Source organism: Stegostoma tigrinum, chromosome 17 (genome assembly GCF_030684315.1).
Source record: "Stegostoma tigrinum isolate sSteTig4 chromosome 17, sSteTig4.hap1, whole genome shotgun sequence".
Classification (NCBI taxonomy): domain Eukaryota; kingdom Metazoa; phylum Chordata; class Chondrichthyes; order Orectolobiformes; family Stegostomatidae; genus Stegostoma; species Stegostoma tigrinum.
Window position 1 is genome coordinate 15,042,449 of NC_081370.1, and position 23,368 is coordinate 15,065,816.

At 45.5% G+C, this 23,368-nt stretch overlaps 1 protein-coding gene across 1 annotated transcript in view; it reads left to right on the top strand.

Annotated features, from left to right (window-relative positions):
- LOC125459228 (uncharacterized) overlaps positions 1 to 23,368 on the top strand; it is a 119,030-nt gene that overhangs the window by 22,841 nt on the left and 72,821 nt on the right. Inside the window, exon 2 of the mRNA XM_059651987.1 lies at positions 9,951 to 10,028. Within this exon, the coding sequence (XP_059507970.1) occupies positions 9,953 to 10,028 (76 nt within the window). The 5' untranslated portion in view covers positions 9,951 to 9,952. The remainder of the gene's footprint in view (positions 1 to 9,950; positions 10,029 to 23,368) is intronic.

Below are 23,368 nucleotides of genomic sequence, written 5' to 3' on the forward strand. Positions count from 1 at the left end.
TTTAATACTGCATAGGTTAGTATCTAAACCTGTTAATAGGTTGCTAAATTCTTAGGAGTTTAAGGTTACAATGCAAATAGGTGTTGGGAACTAATTAATTATATTCACATCTGCATGATGACTCTAGTGCTGTAGTGGTAGTGATTCTACCTCTGAGCCAGGAGACCTGAGTTCAATCACTAAATGAAGTATCATCTCTAAACAGGTTGATTAGAAAATATCTGTTCAAATCTATGTAAAGGAGAGTTAGCATCATAGTATTCTTACTGTGTGGAAGCAGGCCCTTTGGCTCAACAAGCCCACACTAACCATCAGAGCATCCCTCCAGACTCATCCCCCTAATCTATACATCCGTGAACACTAAGGCAATTTAGCATGGCCAGTCCACCTAGCCTGCACATCTTTGGACTGTGGGAGCAAGTCGGAACACCCGGAGGAAACCCACGCAGACGCAGGGAGAATGTGCAAACTCCACATAGACAAACTCCAGATCGGTCCCTGGTGCTGTGAGGCAGCAGTGCTAACCACTGAGCCACTGTGCTGTCCCAGGTATGACTGAGCTTTGTGGTATGTGGCTGGCCAAAATAAAACACGTAATTAGAAAATGAATGCTTGGCCTTTTATCTCAGAGTATTTAACTTCTGATGAGTGATATTGGTTGCAGAGGATGGTTGAATCAAAATGTAAATTTTTGGGGGTGTTTGCCCACCTCTATTTTCAGAATGTGCACTATGACCCATGAAAGAATTAAGTAACCATGCAACCCAGGATTATTTCTCCGCTAAAGTGAAAAAAAAATGGCCTGCACGCTTCACTTACCATGCAGAAGCACGATAAGTAAAGTTTCTTCTGAACTGGAGTGTTAAATGCATGGTTAAAATTTATCATAAAGATGATTTACTGACTGCTTATGAAGCATGGCCAGATGTAGGAATAGTACAGACAGTTCCACAAAGGAGTATATAATTGAATTCAACAGATTGAATGTGAGACTACAAAAATATCACTTGGAAATTTTCCAGTCTGTGCCAGGCATCGAGTATGGCTGGATTTTTAGTTTCAACTGGAATTAAATTTGGGGGTAAATATATGCTGCTAGAACCAATATCAGAAACACAAAAAATCCTTGGAAAGCATTTCTATCCAGCAGCATTAATGGCTTAGAGAGGGTAATTGGTGGTGCAATAGAAAATCGAGGACGCAATATTAACAGCCTGGCAAGGCTGTCATGGTACAAGTTGCAAGTGACGGAATGAAAGTAGATCTGTAACTAAGACAAATAAGAACATGAATGCTTTTGAGAATTTTAAGAATTGAAGATAATTTGGGATGTACAATAAGACATGAGCCATAGGAATGTCCAGGATTTGGTCAATCGATGAATTGCATCTGAAACAAAGAACCATTACTTCATGATATAATGATGTAATAGAGTTTTGCATACTGAACATGTATTCAAAGGAATGCAATAGAGACATGGATCAAAGAGAGGGCATTATCTTAACCGAGTGATGAATACTTTGTGGGCAGAACCTTTCAACTGTATAGTATTAGACAGTGGAAGCATATCTGTATGGAATAGATTGGCTGAGGAAGAAGGATTAAATCAAAAGTTAAAGCATTTGAGAGTTCCACCAGATTCAGATTTGGGATGATAACATACCAAAATCTTGAAAAAGCTGCTCCTCCTTCGTAAAGTTTCTGGGAATCAAATCATTTTACTAGCATGTAGTATCCTGTGAAATAAAAGTGTTATCAAGTAAGCCATTGATGAAGAAAACACAGATGAATTAAGATTTAGAACATATGTGAATCTACTGTGTTTGTAAAGTCTGTGAATTTGCAGTTTACCCATTTGGAACACTGTATTTGTTTAATGGTATATAACCTCCAAAAATTTACAAAGTGTTATTGGCATCAGGGGATAGAAATTTAGAAGACAAGAATTTACTTACATTAACCGTCCATCCTCCAGAAGGTTAACAATTTTAGTAAATGATGCAGAGTAAGGGATTTTGGAGCCTGATAAGCTGATAGAGATGTGACAAATGTGATATTTGTAAGAAACACGCGATTAACAGCTTATAGAAGTCTGCTCTTAGCAAAAAGATTTTAATGAGGTAGTGGCGATGGATTTGAAAGTATGGGATTGAGAAAAATTTGACAACCAGATTTTACCAGTCAACGGTGATACATAACAAAGATTTTTTAAAAAGTAGATAAATTAAGAAGTGGATAGGGATTTGACTTGCTCCATTCGCAAAATTCGACACTGATATTGTGGAGGAGTTTGCCAACAATAGATTTAGAGGTATGTGTGCCAATACAAACATAATAGTTATGAAAACAGCAGAGTGAGGGAAAGAAACCGCACAGTAATAGATAAAATGTTTCAAATATTGACAAATCAGCCAAACTCTAAATTATCACCTGAACTACCTTGGGTAATCCATGTGAAAAACCTGCTGTAGAAGGTTAGCGGGTATTCTTTGTATCAATTAGATTTTAGCAGAAATCCGAAGCTTCTGTCAGTAATAAGTGATCAGACACTAGCTTTGGAAAGGACTGCAATTAGCTGTACTTATGTTCTAGTTGTATGGCCTGCTGTGGCAACAGCTCTGCCCAGGACCATAAGATACTATAGAGGGTGATGTGCACATCCCAGACCATCGTGGAAGCCAACCTTCCATCCATGGTCTGTATTTACGCAGCTCACTGCCGACTTCACCAAAGACCCATTGCACCCTTGTAATGAACTCTTACAACCTCTTCTGTCAGGCAGAAAATACAGAAATCTGAACACAGGCACAAGCAAGTTCAGGAACAGCTTCTTCCCGGCTGATATCAGACTTTTGAATGGACTCTAACGTCAAATAATGTAACCTGTATGCCTCCAAGTCTTTTTGATCTGTACCTCCTTTGCTTGCTGTGATCTGCCTGTACTGCTCGTAAACAAAGCTTTTCACTGTATTTTGGTACATGTGACAATCAATCAATCATCTCACCAGTCACTTTCTCAACTATTTTTGTCATTCCCAAACTTGACGATAGAACATTCACTTTCCTCATCCAAGTCATTAATGTGCATTGTAAATGATTGTGACTCTGGCAGCAATCCCTGTGACATTCCGCCAGTTTTCCAACTTATTGTCTTCTAGTGGTTAGCCACCCCTTTGTCCATGCTGATATTCTACCTGCAACACCATTAGCTGTTATTCAGTAGCCTAATATGTTATACCTTCTCAAATGCCTTCTGAAAACCCAAATATATTACATCCACTTCTTCCCCTTTATGTAGCCTACTAAACAAATGCTAGTAAATTCATCAGGCATGATTTCCCCTTCATGAACCCATGCTGAGTCTGCTAAATCATATTATGCATTTCTAAGTGCTCTGGTATTTATTCTTATCGATTCAAACATTTTCCCAATAACAGACATTGAGCTAACTGGCCGATAGTTACCTGCTTTTTGTCTCCTTTCATTTTTAAATAAATGTGTTAGCTTGGCAGCTTTCTAATCTTTGGGGACTGTTGCAGAATCTGATGATTTCTGGAAGATTACTGCAAGAGGGATTTTGACCTGGTGACAGTGAACAGTTGCAATATTTCTCATTCACATCCTGTCCCTAGTTAACAAAATGATAAAACGCAGCTACAGACTTCAACTGTATGCAGCTGTCTCAGTACTACTACATGATAATAAAATGTGAGGCTGGATGAACACAGCAGGCCAAGCAGCATCTCAGGAGCACAAAAGCTGACGTTTCGGGCCTAGACCCTTCATCAGAGAGGGGGATGGGGGGAGGGAACTGGAATAAATAGGGAGAGAGGGGGAGGCGGACCGAAGATGGAGAGTAAAGAAGATAGGTGGAGAAGGTGTGGGTGGGGAGGTAGGGAGGGGATAGGTCAGTCCAGGGAAGACGGACAGGTCAAGGAGGTGGGATGAGGTTAGTAGGTAGCTGGGGGTGCGGCTTGGGGTGGGAGGAAGGGATGGGTGAGAGGAAGAACCGGTTAGGGAGGCAGAGACAGGTTGGACTGGTTTTGGGATGCAGTGGGTGGGGGGGAAGAGCTGGGCTGGTTGTGTGGTGCAGTGGGGGGAGGGGATGAACTGGGCTGGTTTAGGGATGCAGTGGGGGAAGGGGAGATTTTGAAACTGGTGAAGTCCACATTGATACCATATGGCTGCAGGGTTCCCAGGCGGAATATGAGTTGCTGTTCCTGCAACCTTCGGGTGGCATCATTGTGGCAGTGCAGGAGGCCCATGATGGACATGTCATCAAGAGAATGGGAGGGGGAGTGGAAATGGTTTGCGACTGGGAGGTGCAGTTGTTTGTTGCGAACTGAGCGGAGGTGTTCTGCAAAGCGGTCCCCAAGCCTCCGCTTGGTTTCCCCAATGTAGAGAAAGCCGCACCGGGTACAGTGGATGCAGTATACCACATTGGCAGATGTGCAGGTGAACCTCTGCTTAATGTGGAATGTCATCTTGGGGCCTGGGATGGGGGTGAGGGAGGAGGTGTGGGGACAAGTGTAGCATTTCCTGCGGTTGCAGGGGAAGGTGCCGGGTGTGGTGGGGTTGGAGGGCAGTGTGGAGCGAACAAGGGAGTCACGGAGAGAGTGGTCTCTCCGGAAAGCAGACAGGGGTGGGGATGGAAAAATGTCTTGGGTGGTGGGGTCGGATTGTAAATGGCGGAAGTGTCGGAGGATAATGCGTTGTATCCGGAGGTTGGTAGGGTGGTGTGTGAGAACGAGGGGGATCCTCTTGGGGCGGTTGTGGCGGGGGCGGGGTGTGAGGGATGTGTCGCGGGAAATGCGGGAGACGCGGTCAAGGGCGTTCTCAATCACCGTGGGGGGGAAGTTGCGGTCCTTAAAGAACTTGGACATCTGGGATGTGCGGGAGTGGAATGTATGGGCCCCAGCTATGCCTGCCTCTTTGTAGGTTACGTGGAACAGTCCCTCTTCCGCACCTACACAGGCCCCAAACCCCACCTCTTCCTCCGGTACATTGATGACTGTATCGGCGCCGCCTCTTGCTCCCCAGAGGAGCTCGAACAGTTCATCCACTTCACCAACACCTTCCACCCCAACCTTCAGTTCACCTGGGCCATCTCCAGCACATCCCTCACCTTCCTGGACCTCTCAGTCTCCATCTCAGGCAACCAGCTTGTAACTGATGTCCATTTCAAGCCCACCGACTCCCACAGCTACCTAGAATACACCTCCTCCCACCCACCCTCCTGCAAAAATTCCATCCCCTATTCCCAATTCCTCCGCCTCCGCCGCATCTGCTCCCACGATAAGACATTCCACTCCCGCACATCCCAGATGTCCAAGTTCTTTAAGGACCGCAACTTCCCACCCACGGTGATTGAGAACGCCCTTGACCGCGTCTCCCGCATTTCCCGCGACACATCCCTCACACCCCGCCCCCGCCACAACCGCCCCAAGAGGATCCCCCTCGTTCTCACACACCACCCTACCAACCTCCGGATACAACGCATTATCCTCCGACACTTCCGCCATTTACAATCCGACCCCACCACCAAAGACATTTTTCCATCCCCTCCCCTGTCTGCTTTCCGGAGAGACCACTCTCTCCGTGACTCCCTTGTTCGCTCCACACTGCCCTCCAACCCCACCACACCCGGCACCTTCCCCTGCAACCGCAGGAAATGCTACACTTGTCCCCACACCTCCTCCCTCACCCCCATCCCAGGCCCCAAGATGACATTCCACATTAAGCAGAGGTTCACCTGCACATCTGCCAATGTGGTATACTGCATCCACTGTACCCGGTGCGGCTTTCTCTACATTGGGGAAACCAAGCGGAGGCTTGGGGACCGCTTTGCAGAACACCTCCGCTCAGTTCGCAACAAACAACTGCACCTCCCAGTCGCAAACCATTTCCACTCCCCCTCCCATTCTCTTGATGACATGTCCATCATGGGCCTCCTGCACTGCCACAATGATGCCACCCGAAGGTTGCAGGAACAGCAACTCATATTCCGCCTGGGAACCCTGCAGCCATATGGTATCAATGTGGACTTCACCAGTTTCAAAATCTCCCCTTCCCCCACTGCATCCCTAAACCAGCCCAGTTCATCCCCTCCCCCCACTGCACCACACAACCAGCCCAGCTCTTCCCCCCCCACCCACTGCATCCCAAAACCAGTCCAACCTGTCTCTGCCTCCCTAACCGGTTCTTCCTCTCACCCATCCCTTCCTCCCACCCCAAGCCGCACCCCCAGCTACCTACTAACCTCATCCCACCTCCTTGACCTGTCCGTCTTCCCTGGACTGACCTATCCCCTCTCTACCTCCCCACCCACACCTTCTCCACCTATCTTCTTTACTCTCCATCTTCGGTCCGCCTCCCCCTCTCTCCCTATTTATTCCAGTTCCCTCCCCCCATCCCCCTCTCTGATGAAGGGTCTAGGCCCGAAACGTCAGCTTTTGTGCTCCTGAGATGCTGCTTGGCCTGCTGTGTTCATCCAGCCTCACATTTTATTATCTTGGAATCTCCAGCATCTGCAGTTCCCATTATCTCTAGTACTACTACACTCCACCTCACTCGATAATTCCAGACCCTCTGATTTGTCATGCTGATAGTCAGGCATCCAAACATTGATATGAGAAACTTCCTCCAATTAAGCATTGGCATGTCTGAAGCCTTGAGTTGAGCCTTTGTCACCAGCTCTGATCCTCAGCCACTAACTCCATTCCTCCTTCAAGCAAGGCTAAACCAGAAGGTTACTAACCAGGGCATCATATTCAACCTGAATTGAAATTACAACAAACATCTTGTCCATCATTAAGTAGAGTACCTGTGTCAACCTCTGAACAGTCTTTCATCTCTGCATCAGCTTCTGCTCATCCTTTTTATAATCTCCTGAATTGATTATTTGAAAGCTCTTTAGTGAATATCCCAATTTCCATCCTCAAATCTCATTTCAAAACTCTGCTTCCATTTTAACCTATATCAAACACCCATCACCCTGTATTCCAGCTCCCATTCCAGTAACACCTCTAATTCAAAATTTTCACTTATATGGTCAGATTCCTCCATAGCCTATCCCTTCCTATTTCTGTAACCAGAAGCCTAGCTATCGTCCGTGAGCTCTAGCCTTTTACATGGAAAGTTTTGTCTGCAGCATCGCTGGTGACTTTGCCTTAAGTTATTTGGTTTCAAAGTTTTAAATTTCTGCTCTAATCTTTCGTATGTTTTGCTCCTGTAAGTTGTTCCTTAAAACCTAATTCTATCTCCAGGCTAAAATGTGAGGCTGGATGAACACAGCAGGCCAAGCAGCATCTCAGGAGCACAAAAGCTGACGTTTCGGGCCTAGACCCTTCATCAGAGAGGGGGATGGGAAGAGGGAACTGGAATAAATAGGGAGAGAGGGGGAGGCGGACCGAAGATGGAGAGTAAAGAAGGTAGGTGGAGAGAGTATAGGTGGGGAGGTAGGGAGGGGATAGGTCAGTCCAGGGAAGACGGACAGGTCAAGGAGGTGGGATGAGGTTAGTAGGTAGATGGGGGTGCGGCTTGGGGTGGGAGCCCTTTGGTCCAGGAACTCCCCACCTATGTCCATGACACTACCCACGCCCTCCACTTCCTCCAGGACTTCGAATTCCCTGGCCCCCAACACCTCATATTCACCATGGACGTCTAGTCCCTATACACCTGCATTCCGCATGCAGATGGCCTCAAGGCCCTCCGCTTCTTCCTGTCCCACAGGCCCGACCAGTCCCCCTCCACCGACACTCTCATCCGCCTAGCTGAACTCGTCCTCACCCTCAACAACTTCTCTTTTGACTCCTCCCACTTCCTACAGACTAAGGGGGTGGCCATGGGCACCCGCATGGGCCCCAGCTATGCCTGCCTCTTTGTAGGTTACGTGGAACAGTCCCTCTTCCACACCTACACAGGCCCCAAACCCCACCTCTTCCTCCGGTACATTGACTGTATCGGTGCCGCCTCTTGCTCCCCAGAGGAGCTCGAACAGTTCATCCACTTCACCAACACCTTCCACCCCAACCTTCAGTTCACCTGGACAATCTCCAGCACATCCCTCACCTTCCTGGACCTCTCAGTCTCCATCTCAGGCAACCAGCTTGTAACTGATGTCCATTTCAAGCCCACCGACTCCCACAGCTACCTAGAATACACCTCCTCCCACCCACCCTCCTGCAAAAATTCCATCCCCTATTCCCAATTCCTCCGCCTCCGCCGCATCTGCTCCCACGATAAGACATTCCACTCCCGCACATCCCAGATGTCCAAGTTCTTCAAGGACCGCAACTTTTCCCCCACAGTGATCGAGAACGCCCTTGACCACGTCTCCCGTATTTCCCGCAACACATCCCTCACACCCCGCCACAACCGCCCAAAGAGGATCCCCCTCGTTCTCACACACCACCCTATCAACCTCCGGATACAACGCATCATCCTCCGACACTTCCACCATTTACAATCCGACCCCACCACCCAAGACGTTTTTCCATTCCCACCCCTGTCTGCTTTCCGGAGAGACCACTCTCTCCGTGACTCCCTTGTTCGCTCCACACTGTCCTCCAACCCCACCACACCCGGCACCTTCCCCTGCAACCGCAGGAAATGCTACACTTGCCCCCAGACCTCCTCCCTCACCCCTATCCCAGGCCCCAAGATGACATTCCACATTAAGCAGAGGTTCACCTGCACATCTGCCAATGTGGTATACTGCATCCACTGTACCCGGTGCGGCTACCTCTACATTGGGGAAACCAAGCGGCTGCTTGGAGACCGCTTTGCAGAACACCTCCGCTCAGTTCGCAACAAACAACTGCACCTCCCAGTCGCAAACCATTTCCACTCCCCCTCCCATTCTCTAGATGACATGTCCATCATGGGCCTCCTGCAGTGCCACAATGATGCCACCCGAAGGTTGCAGGAACAGCAACTCATATTCCGCCTGGGAACCCTGCAGCCTAATGGTATCAATGTGGACTTCACCAGTTTCAAAATCTCCCCTTCCCCTACTGCATCCCTAAACCAGCCCAGTTCGTCCCCTCCCCCCACTGCACCACACAACCAGCCCAGCTCTTCCCCCCCCCCCCACCCACTGCATCCCAAAACCAGTCCAACCTGTCTCTGCCTCCCTAACCGGTTCTTCCTCTCACCCATCCCTTCCTCCCACCCAAGCCGCACCCCCATCTACCTACTAACCTCATCCCACCTCCTTGACCTGTCCGTCTTCCCTGGACTGACCTATCCCCTCCCTACCTCCCCACCTATACTCTCTCCACCTATCTTCTTTACTCTCCATCTTCGGTCCGCCTCCCCCTCTCTCCCTATTTATTCCAGTTCCCTCTTCCCATCCCCCTCTCTGAAGGGTCTAGGCCCGAAACGTCAGCTTTTGTGCTCCTGAGATGCTGCTTGGCCTGCTGTGTTCATCCAGCCTCACATTTTATCTTGGAATTCTCCAGCATCTGCAGTTCCCATTATCTCTGATTCTATCTCCAGGCTTTTGGTCACTTTTCCTAATATTCCCTCCTCTGGCTTTGTCTCACATTTTGTCTGTGAAAACCTATGTGAAGCATTATCGGATGCTTTCCTATGTTAAAGGTGATATATAAATGCGAGATTTGTTTAGGTCAGTGGATTTTTTTTTAAGCTGTGGTTCAAGTTGTGATTACAAAGTGGATGCTACAGAATGTTCTAGCACAAGTGTACCACTATCATCATTGAAGCAAACAGTGAAACTAGTGCTCCCCTGGCCTATTTCCTAAGTTTCCATCTTTGTTCACTGGGGCTGTGTTTATCTCATTAGTCCCTAGGTCTATCCGTGAAGTAAGTGACACTGGTAAGATAGGAAAATCCTGAGCAAAAACCACCAATCAGATTACACGCATGAATACTGAATAGAAGCAATTTTTTTAATGAGTGAATAAACAAACTTTTTGTTTTCTTTTCAGATATGCTGAAAGAGAAAGGAACAGACGACAGTGAATTGGATATAAGTAGCAGTATTATGGAAATTAACAAACATTTTGGTAAGGAGTCAGTTGGAATAAAGAGTTTATGAATTCATTTGAGCTGTTTTGTTTTTTGATGTCTAGAAACATGTTTCATGAACAGGAAAATAAATATCAATTTCAGAAAAAATCAAAATTCCATGAAATATTTTTAGGGAAAGAAGATATTAGCTGAAGTATTACAATTTTCATTGAAAAAATGTTGGAAATGTGACAGTTTTAATCTTTTTGACATGAAGAATCCTAGGTTTGAATCTGTTTCAAAACTATGGGCCTATTGCTGGAAAGGGGACTAGTGTAGGTTTAGTGATCTTTGGCAGTATACTCTATGAGCTGTAGGGCCTCTTCTGCACTATATGTTTATATGATTCAATATGTAGAGAAATCAGAAAAGTCGTTATTCTCTTTTATCCCCAAATATTATCTGGGATTTTACCTCTTTGTAATTTAAGAGGCTAATGGATGCATAAAACAGCTTTTTAATTATGTATTATTTGAGCAGTTTGGATCAAAATTAATTTAGTTGACAAACTCTCAAGTCAAGTTGCTCTAAGAATGCTAAGTGGGTGATTTAACTCTGGCCCACCAAATTATTAAGGAAGAAGCATGACCAAGAGTAACACATTCAACATTATCTTTTAGCTACAAGTCACAACTTACAGTTGAAGCTGAGTACTTAATACACATGCTTCACTGCAATCAATTATTTGTAATTTGCATAGCATTTGTAATTAACTGAAGTACCTAACAAAATATGGAGTAAAGACAGTTCAGCATTTTGCTAGAAATCAGCTCAGAGTGCTGAGCATTAATTATGCCAGTGATCAGAAACTGATGTTGTGAAAAAATGAGCCATATTAAAAATAAATCCTCTAATAATTGACTAATTACTTTTGAATTCAAATAATCTACTTGTATGCTTGACAGAGTTCAGAACTTGCATCATGCCATACTGATGTGTCATATTGCTGTCACCAGATACCAGGGAAGATACACCATGGTATTATAGCTTCAGACTGGGTACTCTAATGTTTTCAAGCTCCAGAGTAAGGGGGCTTCCCTTCTCTATTCATCCACACCCTCCATTGGTTACAACAAAATTCATTTGCAAAGAATCCCTCCACCCCAGTGTAAACCTTTGTCCCAAACCAAACGGATTTATGTTTTTAAAATGAGCAAATTTAATCAGGCTGTCTTGAAAGAGTGAGCTTATCAGATACTAATTGTGCAACACACAGATTAGAAATGAGACTTTTGTCCAAAAAATAATTGCTATCCGATCAGTCTGCATGCACTGATCATGAAGAGTGGATAGTGGAACATTGGTAGTTGAGCAGTTGATTTGGAATTCTTTGTTGCGCAGGTTATTTGAAATCCATTTATTCAGTTTCTTTTTGATAGTGGTTGGCTGGCAGTACTCAGAGTGAGAGAATTCTTCTTGGCTTAAATCCTTTTGACTGGCGTGATGGCTAGTTGGCTTGTAGCACTTAGGGTAGAGGCAACAGTCTACCTCCAATATAGGAGTGACTACTGGATAGTTTTTTGACTGTGACCTTCACAGTTCAGTAGTATTCAAACCCAGGTTAGGACTCGTGAGTAACACAGCTCACTGCACAACCTCTTCCATGAGCACATGCAGACCATGAATTGGCTTTTAACTCTTGTTCTCATACATTCTTGAAAGGGGAATACATAAAACACGTCTCTTGCCCAGCCTGCTGTCTTTTATCCCACCGTTTTCACAATCTGAGACACTTCCCAGAGATCATAATTTCCCCCCCCGTCTTTTTTCCTCTCCCCCCCCCCCCCCCCCCCCTCAGAGTTTCTGTCAGAATGCTCACAGGCGATCCAGTGTTGTGATCCATGTTAATATTCTGCACTCCACAGGATTAAAAGTATGAAGTTCTGGAATATAGAACAGATGAAACTCCTTTTAGCAGCAAATCTGCTTTTTATTCTGATTTCACCTACCTTACACATTTGTGACATGATGACCAGGGAGCCAAGATTTGTAAATAAATATTCCAGGCCTCCACGTTTGGAAAAGTAATACCTTGCACATTCAACATTATTCAAGTATTGTCCAGGTGCAGGATCACCTCTAATGTTTTGTGAGCTTTGCAAGCGGCCTGATTGGAATGGATAGTATCTTGAGTGTTACGAGCATCCAAGGGGACATGCTGTTTGATATGATCAGCCAGTCTTTGGGACTTAACACCAATATACCAGCCATCACATGGGCACTTAAATTTACATGCTGTATTATTACTTTATGGTATAGAAGGCATGTCTTTTTGGCTTGATGGCAGCATCCTGTTAGTAGCAAAGACAACTCGGGTTGCTATTGCAAGGTAGTACTGTGAAATAGAGACAATAAAACTGCTGATGCTAGAGTCAGAGAATATGCAGTGTGGAAGCTCGAGGACCACAGCAAGCCAGGCAGCATCAAAGGAGCAGGAACTCTGACGTTTCGGGTCAGGGTCCTTCTTTAGAAATCGGATGTCTGAAGAAGGGTCCCGACCTGAGACATCAGCTTTCCTGCACCTCTAATGTTGTCTGCCCTGCTGTGTTCCCCCAGCTCCACACTGTGTTATCTAGGAGTGTGAAATAGCTAGCTTCAGCTGTTACTCAAACTTTTCATATAAATTACCTTCCTAGGGAAATTGAGCTAGACTGGGGTCTTTTCAGGACCAAGAGGAGCCTCAAGGCCTTTCGTGAGTTTGCACAATATGCAGTGAAAAACTATCTGATCAGAGGAGCCATTATACTGCATCAGTGATAATGGGAACTGCAGATGCTGGAGAATCCAAGATAACAAAGTGTGGAGCTGGATGAACACAGCAGGCCAAGCAGCATGTCAGGAGCACAAAAGCTGACGTTTCGGGCCTAGACCCTTCTTCAGAGAGGATCATCCTCTCTGATGAAGGGTCTAGGCCCAAAACGTCAGCTTTTGTGCTCCTGAGATGCTGCTTGGCCTGCTGTGTTCATCTAGCTCCACACTTTGTTGTCCATTATGCTGCATGATGGCTTTGATGTGCCCTATTTTAGCCTCATGAGTGCACAGTCAACAACTGGCTCCAGCCTTTTTTTTACAAAGAGTTATGTTTATTGTCATGTGTACTCAAGAGACAAAAGAACAGGAGTACAGTTAAAAAGTGTGTAATGCCACCAGCAAGGGGTACCATTTTAGGTACCAAGTACCTCAGTTTTTAAAAAAAGAGAACAATGAAGAAAAAAAAGTTACACAACATTACTGATATGCATTGTATAAGTTAAGAAAATAAGAAATAAAGCTTTAAAAAAAATAGATAGTACAGTCTTTCTGTCAGGGTTTCTAGATGGTCTGCCCAGGCTGCACCGGTTCTCAACCAATAGCCATCTTGGCTCCAGGCTGCTGGCTGTCCCCCTTTCTCTCCAGGCCTGTGGGCTGCCATTTCGGCTCCAAGCTGCAGGCTGCCATTCCATGCTCCGTTCCGGGCCACTGGCTGCCCCTGCTCCACTCCAGGTTCTGGCCACCATTCCTGCTGATAAGGCCAATCTAATAGCACACATAACTGGACAAAATCCAATATATATAATGACAGTGAAGGTTGGATTATGTTAGACAGTGGTGTCAACCCATGGCCGATTTCTTAATGATGACATCAGAGAAAGGGAGGTCGATTGACTGTTCCATTTCAAATGTGAATTTAACCACAGAATGGACCCATTATGGTATGTAAAGAAACCCTGCAGCTGTGGATTTAAATATGGCAAAGGTGTCATTTACATATTGGCAGTATTCAAGAGATAGAGTTAAGTGTCATTTGATTGACAACCTGCTTCTCATGGAACCCAGCAAAATTATTTGTATAAGCTGGGCATGGTATAGATCTCATGGCAGCACAATCTATTTGGGCATATATAGTGCCATTGAACTTGAACTCGTTTCGGTCCATCAAGTCCACATCAATCCTCTAAAGAGCATGCCACCTAGACTCACCCCTTATCCCTGTAACCCTGTATTTCCCATGGTTTATCCACCTAACCTGCACATCAGTGGACCATGGGAGGAAACCAGAGCAAACCCATGCAGATGCAGGAGAATGTGCAAACTCCACACAGTAACCCAAGACTGGAATGAAGCCCGGGTCCTTGGTGCTGTGATGCAGCAGTGCTAACCATTAAGCCACTTGTGCCACTGTGAATGGTGACAAACATTTACTGGTTTATTTTTCAGTTGCAAAGGCCTGACCAATTAGAATCAATCTGCCTGTTTAAAAATATAAACAAACTCTGCTGTTAACTGTATCAATTCTCAATATAAATGCTTCTATTTGCCAACCGACTAGCACTCTCCTGTCACTATCAATGTCAGTTTCCCCTTTGAATTGGTATGCTTGTGAATTTTCCTCCTAAGTGTACAATGGAAAGCTTTAACGAAATGTTTTTTGTCAGCGATGCTCAAATTCTGTTCTACTAAATGAGTGTTCAAGAGCAATGAAGTTAAAAGAATATATATAAACTACATGTGGAAGGGGATGAAAGAATCTTCAAAATGAACATAAAACCAGGCTCTAAGATTCTTGCAATCCTGTTATCTCTTCATGTTTTTGTTTCCAAAGTGAATGGGTTAAAACTTTGTCAGATTCAGCAGCTGTGATGGCGCCTGGTGGTCATATGTTTGCCTTGTGATGTGATCCACTTTCTCGTGATCTGTGGGCTGGCAGAGTGTCAAGTTGTACCCAGCACTGGATGTTCCAGTGGTTTCTGTTTTCAATAGGATTTTTTTAATTGTTGTTACATTGAATCCTGTCCAGGACAAGGGTAGCATGTGTTGCAAGGTTTTCAAAAGATTTCTCAAAATAGTTCAGTACCACTAACAGTTTTTAGTCAAGTTGGTTGAAGGCAACCGGTGCAAATGTTTGCTGCCTGTAGGCTGCTGGTCACTCACTTGTTTCAGAGCAGGGGAGGCATCTCTTTTATCAAAAATGTGCTGCTGGAGCAATCTGCCAAACGGTAGGACCTAAATTCCCTGGGAAGCTGTCTGTAACAGTTGGGGGTTTGAAAAGAGCCTGGACGTAATTGATCATTCAATATAGCAGTGAGTGTGTGTAAAAGAAGCCTACAAATATTATATGCATTGTGCAGCTGAGAAATATTGAAATGCAGAGAACATGTCCATCGTGGGCCTCCTGCAGTGCCACAATGATGCCACCCGAAGGTTGCAGGAACAGCAACTCCTATTCCGCTTGGGAACCCTGCAGCCCAATGGTATCAATGTGGACTTCACCAGCTTCAAAATCTCCCCTTCCCCCACCGCATCCCAAAACCAGCCCAGTTCTTCCCCTCCCCCCACTGCATCACAAAACCAGCCCAGCTCGTCCCCTCCCCCCCACTGCATCACAAAACCAGTCCAGCCTGTCTCTGCCTCCCTAACCTGTTCTTCCTCTCACCCATCCCTTCCTCCCACCCCAAGCCGCACCTCCATCTCCTACCTATTAACCTCATCCCACCTCCTTGACCTGTCCGTCTTCCCTGGACTGACCTATCGCCTCTCCACCTGCCACCTTTTCTCTCCATCTTCGGTCCATCTCCCCCTCTCTCCCTATTTATTCCAGAACCCTCACCCCATCCCCCTCTCTAATGAAGGGTCTAGGCCCGAAATGTCAGCCTTTGTGCTCCTGAGATGCTGCTTGGCCTGCTGTGTACATCCAGCTTCACACTTTATTATCTCTCTCCCCACTCCAAGGTGGAACTTGGTAGAACTAGCTGTTTGTAAAAGAGCTCTAATTGTACCCATGCAGACACCAGAGCGCAGCCACAGGAAGTCAGTTGGACACAATCTCTAGTGATGAGATTAAGTGACTAGGATGTGTGCAGTCATTGAGGCAATCAATGATAGAACAGCTTTTGAGGAAGTTTCATGGTTAGATCTTCACAAGTGAAGAATTAGATTTCCTTGTTAAGGAGACAAGGTTTTAGTGAGATTTGGTGATCACAGTGTCACTACTGCTTGGATGCTGGGTGGGTGTTGTTCTGAAATCTGTGGGATCTGTCGATTACATTTGCTATTTTATGTGATCTGTTGGGTGTTTGGCAAGTGTGTCTATAAATCATATTCACCATATGTTAATTCAGGATGTTAAATATAACTTGTTTATAGACCATTTAACTGTTCTAACTTAGTACAGTAAATTTTATTTTGTTTGCACAAAAATGTGGAATCTTTGGTTTTAGTCTGGTAATCAGTACCCAAGATTTAAACCCTCAACTACAGTAAACAGAAGAAGTAATATTCTTCCCTAACCAGATTATATTATAATTTATGCCAATTTCATATATCATAACAGCTTATATATGTAGATTCAGCAGGATTTAGGAGGGAAAGAGAAGGTTTCTTGTTCCTCCATAATTTGGTGGTTATGGCACATGCAAGTTACCTACACTCTTTTGGCAGAACTGTCGTTGATTTTTGAATGCCTTCTTCCTAGTGCTCCTTTTGGCTGAGAATCTTTGATATTTGTCAGTCTTCTATGGGAGTAAGGAGTAAAGGAAATGGTCAGGTGCCCCTCAAGAATCACCCTCAGAAGGAAGAATAAACATGTGGCTAGACAGATCAATTTCAAGTGCCTAGACCTTTTGGCCTGAAAATAAATAGTGCTTCTCTGATAAGCTCATGAGTGGTCAATATCAAACAATGCATTTCCACATCACTTCACTAACCCATCACTGATCTCTTTAATTGCTCCATTCAACATAATTAACAGCGCTCTCAAGCACTCAGGGCTCTACCTAAGCCTACAGATTATCCTGTCACACTTGCTTACCCACCTCTCACTTCACTCCAGCTGATCAGTTAAGACAAGTAAAGCACCATGAAGTCACTGACTTCCAGTCCTCAGTCTTTCAGGGCAATAGAATGCAGCAGAGTAAAGCCAGTGGGAGATAAAGACTTGCAATCCCTGAATCTCTCAGAAAAAAAAATGCTGTCATAAAGTTAGCTGTGACCTGGCTCCTGGCATCTGCTATTACTGAGAACATTGAGATTGAGTTCCTGCCTTATACCACTTTCCAAGTCCCAGCATACTGCCAACCTGCTGATTAATGAGTAAGCTGCAGGTGATATCTAGCTGTACATATGACCTCATTTCCATCACCCCAGCCTTTCCCTTTTGATTGGCAGCTTTCTGATATTTAACACCTGCCACCTGCCTACCGCTGCAGTGCAAGACATGAGAGAGCAACAGCAAAGTACAGATGAAAAGGTCCCATCACTTGATCTGACACACATAACCATTACCTCACATGCTTGTTCTGCATGTTCCTTGAAAACACAAAAAAAATCAAGGCTGAACTGTGGTATAACATTGTGGGAGCTGTTGGTGGTGGTGTCTTTCAGATCAAAAATTAAATTTTCTGCTGCTCAAACAATCCATTCACATTCTTTTCTTTTTGCTGACCTCACAGCTGTGCATACCTCAGCTCCTTGTTCAGGTTCCTGGCAGATATCCAATAAGACTCTCCACCCCTCTCACCCACTCCAACCTCTCCCCCGCAGAACGGGCAGCCCTCCGCTCCCTCTGCTCCAACTCCAACCTCACCATCAAACCCGCAGACAAGGGTGGCGCAGTGGTAGTATGGCGCACTGACCTCTACATCGCCGAGGCCAGACGCCAACTCTCCGACACCACCTCCTACCGCCTCCTCGATCATGACCCCACACCCGAGCACCAAACCATCATCTCCAACACCATTCACGACCTCATCACCTCAGGGGACCTCCCACCCACAGCCTCCAACCTCATTGTTCCCCAACCCCGCACGGCCCATTTCTATCTCCTTCCCAAAATCCACAAAGCTGCCTGCCCTGGTCGACCCATCGTCTCAGCCTGCTCCTGCCCCACCGAACTCATCTCCACCTATCTGGACTCCATTTTCTCCCCTTTGGTCCAGGAACTCCCCACCTACGTCCGTGACACCACCCACGCCCTCCACCTCCTCCAGGACTTCCAATTCCCTGGCCCCCAACACCTCATATTCACCATGGACGTCCAGTCCCTGTACACCTGCATTCCGCATGGAGATGGCCTCAAGGCCCTCCGCTTCTTCCTGTCCCACAGGCCCGACCAGTCCCCCTCCACCGACACTCTCATCCGCCTAGCTGAACTCGTCCTCACACTCAACAACTTCTCTTTTGACTCCTCCCACTTCCTACAGACTAAGGGGGTGGCCATAGGCACCCGCATGGGCCCCAACTATGCCTGCCTCTTTGTAGGTTACGTGGAACAGTCCCTCTTCCGCACCTACACAGGCCCCAAACCCCACCTCTTCCTCCGGTACATTGATGACTGTATCGGCGCCGCCTCTTGCTCCCCAGAGGAGCTCGAACAGTTCATCCACTTCACCAACACCTTCCACCCCAACCTTCAGTTCACCTGGGCCATCTCCAGCACATCCCTCACCTTCCTGGATCTCTCAGTCTCCATCTCAGGCAACCAGCTTGTAACTGATGTCCATTTCAAGCCCACCGACTCCCACAGCTACCTAGAATACACCTCCTCCCACCCACCCTCCTGCAAAAATTCCATCCCCTTTTCCCAATTCCTCCGCCTCTGCCGCATCTGCTCCCACGATAAGACATTCCACTCCCGCACATCCCAGATGTCCAAGTTCTTTAAGGACCGCAACATTTCCCCCACAGTGATCGAGAACGCCCTTGACCGCATCTCCTGTATTTCCCACAACACATCCCTCACACCCCGCCCCCGCCACAACCGCCCAAAGAGGATCCCCCTCGTTCTCACACACCACCCTACCAACCTCCGGATACAACGCATCATCCTCCGACACTTCCACCATTTACAATCCGACCCCACCACCCAAGACGTTTTTCCATCCCCACCCCTGTCTGCTTTCCGGAGAGACCACTCTCTCCGTGACTCCCTTGTTCGCTCCACACTGCCCTCCAACCCCACCACACCCGGCACCTTCCCCTGCAACCGCAGGAAATGCTACACTTGTCCCCACATCTCCTCCCTCACCCCTATCCCAGGCCCCAAGATGACATTCCACATTAAGCAGAGGTTCACCTGCACATCTGCCAATGTGGTATACTGCATCCACTGTACCCGGTGCGGCTTCCTCTACATTGGGGAAACCAAGCGGAGGCTTGGGGACCGCTTTGCAGAACGCCTCCGCTCAGTTCGCAACAAACAACTGCACCTCCCAGTTGCAAACCATTTCCACTCCCCCTCCCATTCTCTCGATGACATGTCCATCATGGGCCTCCTGCAGTGCCACAATGATGCCACCCGAAGGTTGCAGGAACAGCAACTCATATTCCGCCTGGGAACCCTGCAGCCATATGGTATCAATGTGGACTTCACCAGTTTCAAAATCTCCCCTTCCCCTACTGCATCCCTAAACCAGCCCAGTTCGTCCCCTCCCCCCACTGCACCACACAACCAGCCCAGCTCTTCCCCCCCCACCCACTGCATCCCAAAACCAGTCCAACCTGTCTCTGCCTCCCTAACCGGTTCTTCCTCTCACCCATCCCTTCCTCCCACCCCAAGCCGCACCCCCATCTACCTACTAACCTCATCCCACCTCCTTGACCTGTCCGTCTTCCCTGGACTGACCTTTCCCCTCCCTACCTCCCCACCTATACTCTCTCCATCTTCGGTCCGCCTCCCCCTCTCTCCCTATTTATTCCAGTTCTCTCTCCCCATCCCCCTCTCTGATGAAGGGTCTAGGCCCGAAACGTCAGCTTTTGTGCTCCTGAGATGCTGCTTGGCCTGCTGTGTTCATCCAGCCTCACATTTTATTATCCAATAAGCTACCCACTGCTTTACAAGCTAACTCTGCTGACTGCTTTCCACAACAGGTCTGTATGAGATACATTGTAAATTTTCCTGAATGAAATCCAAACAGTTTGAAATGCAGTTCATATAATCCATTTTTGATAGAAATGCAAATTAACAACATTTTGATTCCAAGGCCTCTCATAGTTCTGGAAAACCATATGAATAATTTCTATCTCTCATGGAGTTTTATGATGCTCTTTTCTGGAATTATTAGCCTTTAGTTTCTTTTATAAAGTTGACAGTAAACATTTCGGCTCTAATCAGATGTCTAGAAATAAATCATTTCCACTTACCTAGCATTTAACACTTTAACCACCTAAACTAGAAGTTATATTTTAATACATATGAATTATAAACAAGATATTCACATCAAACCGCACCAGAAATATTAAGTAGGGAAAATGGAGCTGGATGTTTGCAAGTTTTCCCTGTTGCTCCAGTCCTTCAATATGACTTAATATGGCTTAGTGTGTCATTGCACAAAGATAAGTGGAATAGTTTTCAGCAGTACTCCACAGCTAGAGGCTGTAGTTGTCTGCCAATGCATTTTCTTCATTTATTATAGCCCACTCATAACATCATAGCAAATAGGAACAGAAGTAGGCCATTCATAATCATTTTTTTGTATTACTTGTGTTACAGTTCCAATTGAGAGTGATAATTTATGTTACAATACCAGTAATTTTTTCATTTAAAGTTGATTATGTTTGAAATTCGAGGTACCTTTTAAAAAAAAATAAATCTGCAAGATTCCACAGTTGTTAAACAAGCAAAATAAACTTTTTCATAAAAGAAAGGCAGGAAGCTACGAAAAAAAGGTTGATATTGTTAATTAATGATTGTATTAGCGCAATAGAGAGGGATGACCTAAGTTTAGGAAACCAGCGGTGAATGCCGAAGTGGTTTGGGTAAAGGTAAGAATACCTTGTTGCAGTGGCGTACTGGCCCCCTGTGAATAACTATATAGTAGAATGGAGTATAAAGAAGAAATAATCGGAGCTAATCATAAAGATATGATCATAATCATGTGGCTTTTAATGTACATACAAGCTGGAAAAAACAAGTAAGGAAAAGTAGCCTAGATGAGGAGTTCATGGAATGTTTTCAGGATAGTTTCGTAGAACAGCATGTTCTGGAGCCTACCAGAGAGCTGGCTATACTGGACCTGGTACTGTGCAACAAGGTGAGATTAATTAATAACCTTGTAGTGAAGATGTCTTGTAATAGCAGCAACTAAAATATAATTGAATTTAAATTCTGTTTGTCTGTGCTAGTTCCGTATATCATGGGAGTACAGCAGACCATCATGAACAATAAAATAGTTATGGTCGTAATGCCAGCATTGGTTGGCATTATGGGGGTGAACTGCAGACTCTTTTGGTTTTGTTTGTGTTTGTTTTTGATGTTAGTCAATAAAAGCTCATTTTGAATTTATCCAATTGCTTGTCTCTGTGTGCTGTTCCCTTTCTGGTCAGTGACAATCTGAGAGTTTACACTGGGTACTGGGGATAGAGTAGCAGTGACGTAGAAAGGATGTTAAGACAGAATGAAGCTGAGGACAGGTAAGCTGTAGCATGGATGTTAATCAACGAGCAATGTGGCCCTGTGCTGTTGCTGGTGGAGGGGCGAATGCCAGATTTCTGATGCTTGTCTGGGTCTGCAGCAGCCTTTTAAAGATGGCATGGGCGTAAGATTGCCAGGCTTTGGTTTGATATCTAGTGAATGGTGAGTTAGAACATAGAACACTACAGCGCAGTACAGGCCCTTCGGCCCTCGATGTTGTGCTGACCTGTGAAAACAAACTGAAGCCCATGTAACCCACACTATTCCATTATTATCTGTGTGTTTATCCAATGACCATTTAAATGCCCTTAAACTTGGCGAGTCTGCTACTGTTGCAGGCAGGGCATTCCATGCCCTTACTACTCTCTGAGTAAGGAACCTAGCCTGACATCTGTCCTATATCTATCACTCCTCAATTTAAAACTATATCCCCTTGGGCTAGCCATCTCCATCCGGGGAAAAAGGTTGTCGCTGCCCACCCTATCTAATCCTCTGGTCATCTTGTATGTCTCTATTAGGTCACCTCTTAACCTTCTCTCTAACAAAAACAGCCTCAGTCCCTCAGCCTTTCCTCCATAAGACCTTCCCTCCATACCAGGCAACATCCTGGTAAATCTCGTCTGCACCCTTTACATTGCTTCCACATCCTTCCTATAATGCGGCGACCAGAACTGTTTGCAGTACTTCAAGTGCGGCTGCACCAGAGTCTTGTACAGTTGCAACATTACCTCATGGCTACGAAACTCAATCCCTCTACCAATAAAACCTAACACACCGTATGCCGCCTTAACAGTCCTACCAACCTGGGTGGCAACTTTCAGGGATCTGTGTACATTGACACTGAGATCTCTCTGCACATCCACACTACCAAGAATCTTACCATTAGCACAGTACTTTGTATTCCTGTTACTCCTTCCAAAATGAATCACCTCACACTTATCTGCATTGAAGTCCATTTGCCACCTCTCAACCCATTTCTGCAGCTTATCTATGCCCCTCTGTAACCTGCGACATCCTTACGCACTATCCATAACTTCACCGACTTTAATGTCGTCTGCAAACTTACTAACCCATCCACCTATGCCTGCGTCCAAGTCATTTATAAAAATAACAAACAGCAGTGATCCCAAAAATCTTGCGGTACACCACAAGTAACTGAACTCAAGGATAAACATTTCCCATCAACCACCACCTTGTGTCTTCTTCCAACTAGGCAATTTTTGATCCAAACTGCTAAATCACCCTCAATCCCATGACTCTGTATTTTATGCAATAGCCTACCATGGGGTCCATGGATGACATTGGTAAAGTGGGTCTAGAATCAGATGTGAAGAACAGTAGACAACCAGAAAAGCAATGTTCTGATGGAATCATGCTGCAAAAACTACTTTGATCTGTGTCTATGTAGCTATTGAGACATTGAGCACTGAGAGTTTTTTCCTATTGAAAAGAGCGAGTGGCCAAAATCTCCCTTACATAGACTGAAACTACACTGCAAAGAGGGCTTAGATGAGGCTAAACCATTGCTACTGTGCCCTGCCCTCTCATCATCTCTCCATTAAAGAGAAGCAGTTTAAGGTGAAAGTCTTGGGAATGAGAATTTTTAAAAAAGCAAGAAATTTTAACATGTTGGCACTAAAATATCTGGTTATGAATTGGAAGGCTCTCATCGGGTATCCTCAAAAGTATTTAAACACTGTCCGGAGTTGTGTTTCTAGATCCATCAGTTTTAGAAACCAGCACACCAGAAAGATAAAGATCTGATTTGCGATAATGGTCTTAATTGCATTAATACTCCTGAACTGTCAGAAGCAAACCAGAAATGGCCACTTAAACTATGGGCAACACTGAAGGATCAATTAAAACTTAAGGGCACCCTTACAATCTGTCAAGTTGAATTGGTGGCCTACAGACAATACCTCATGTAAACTATTAACCATTTTATTATTA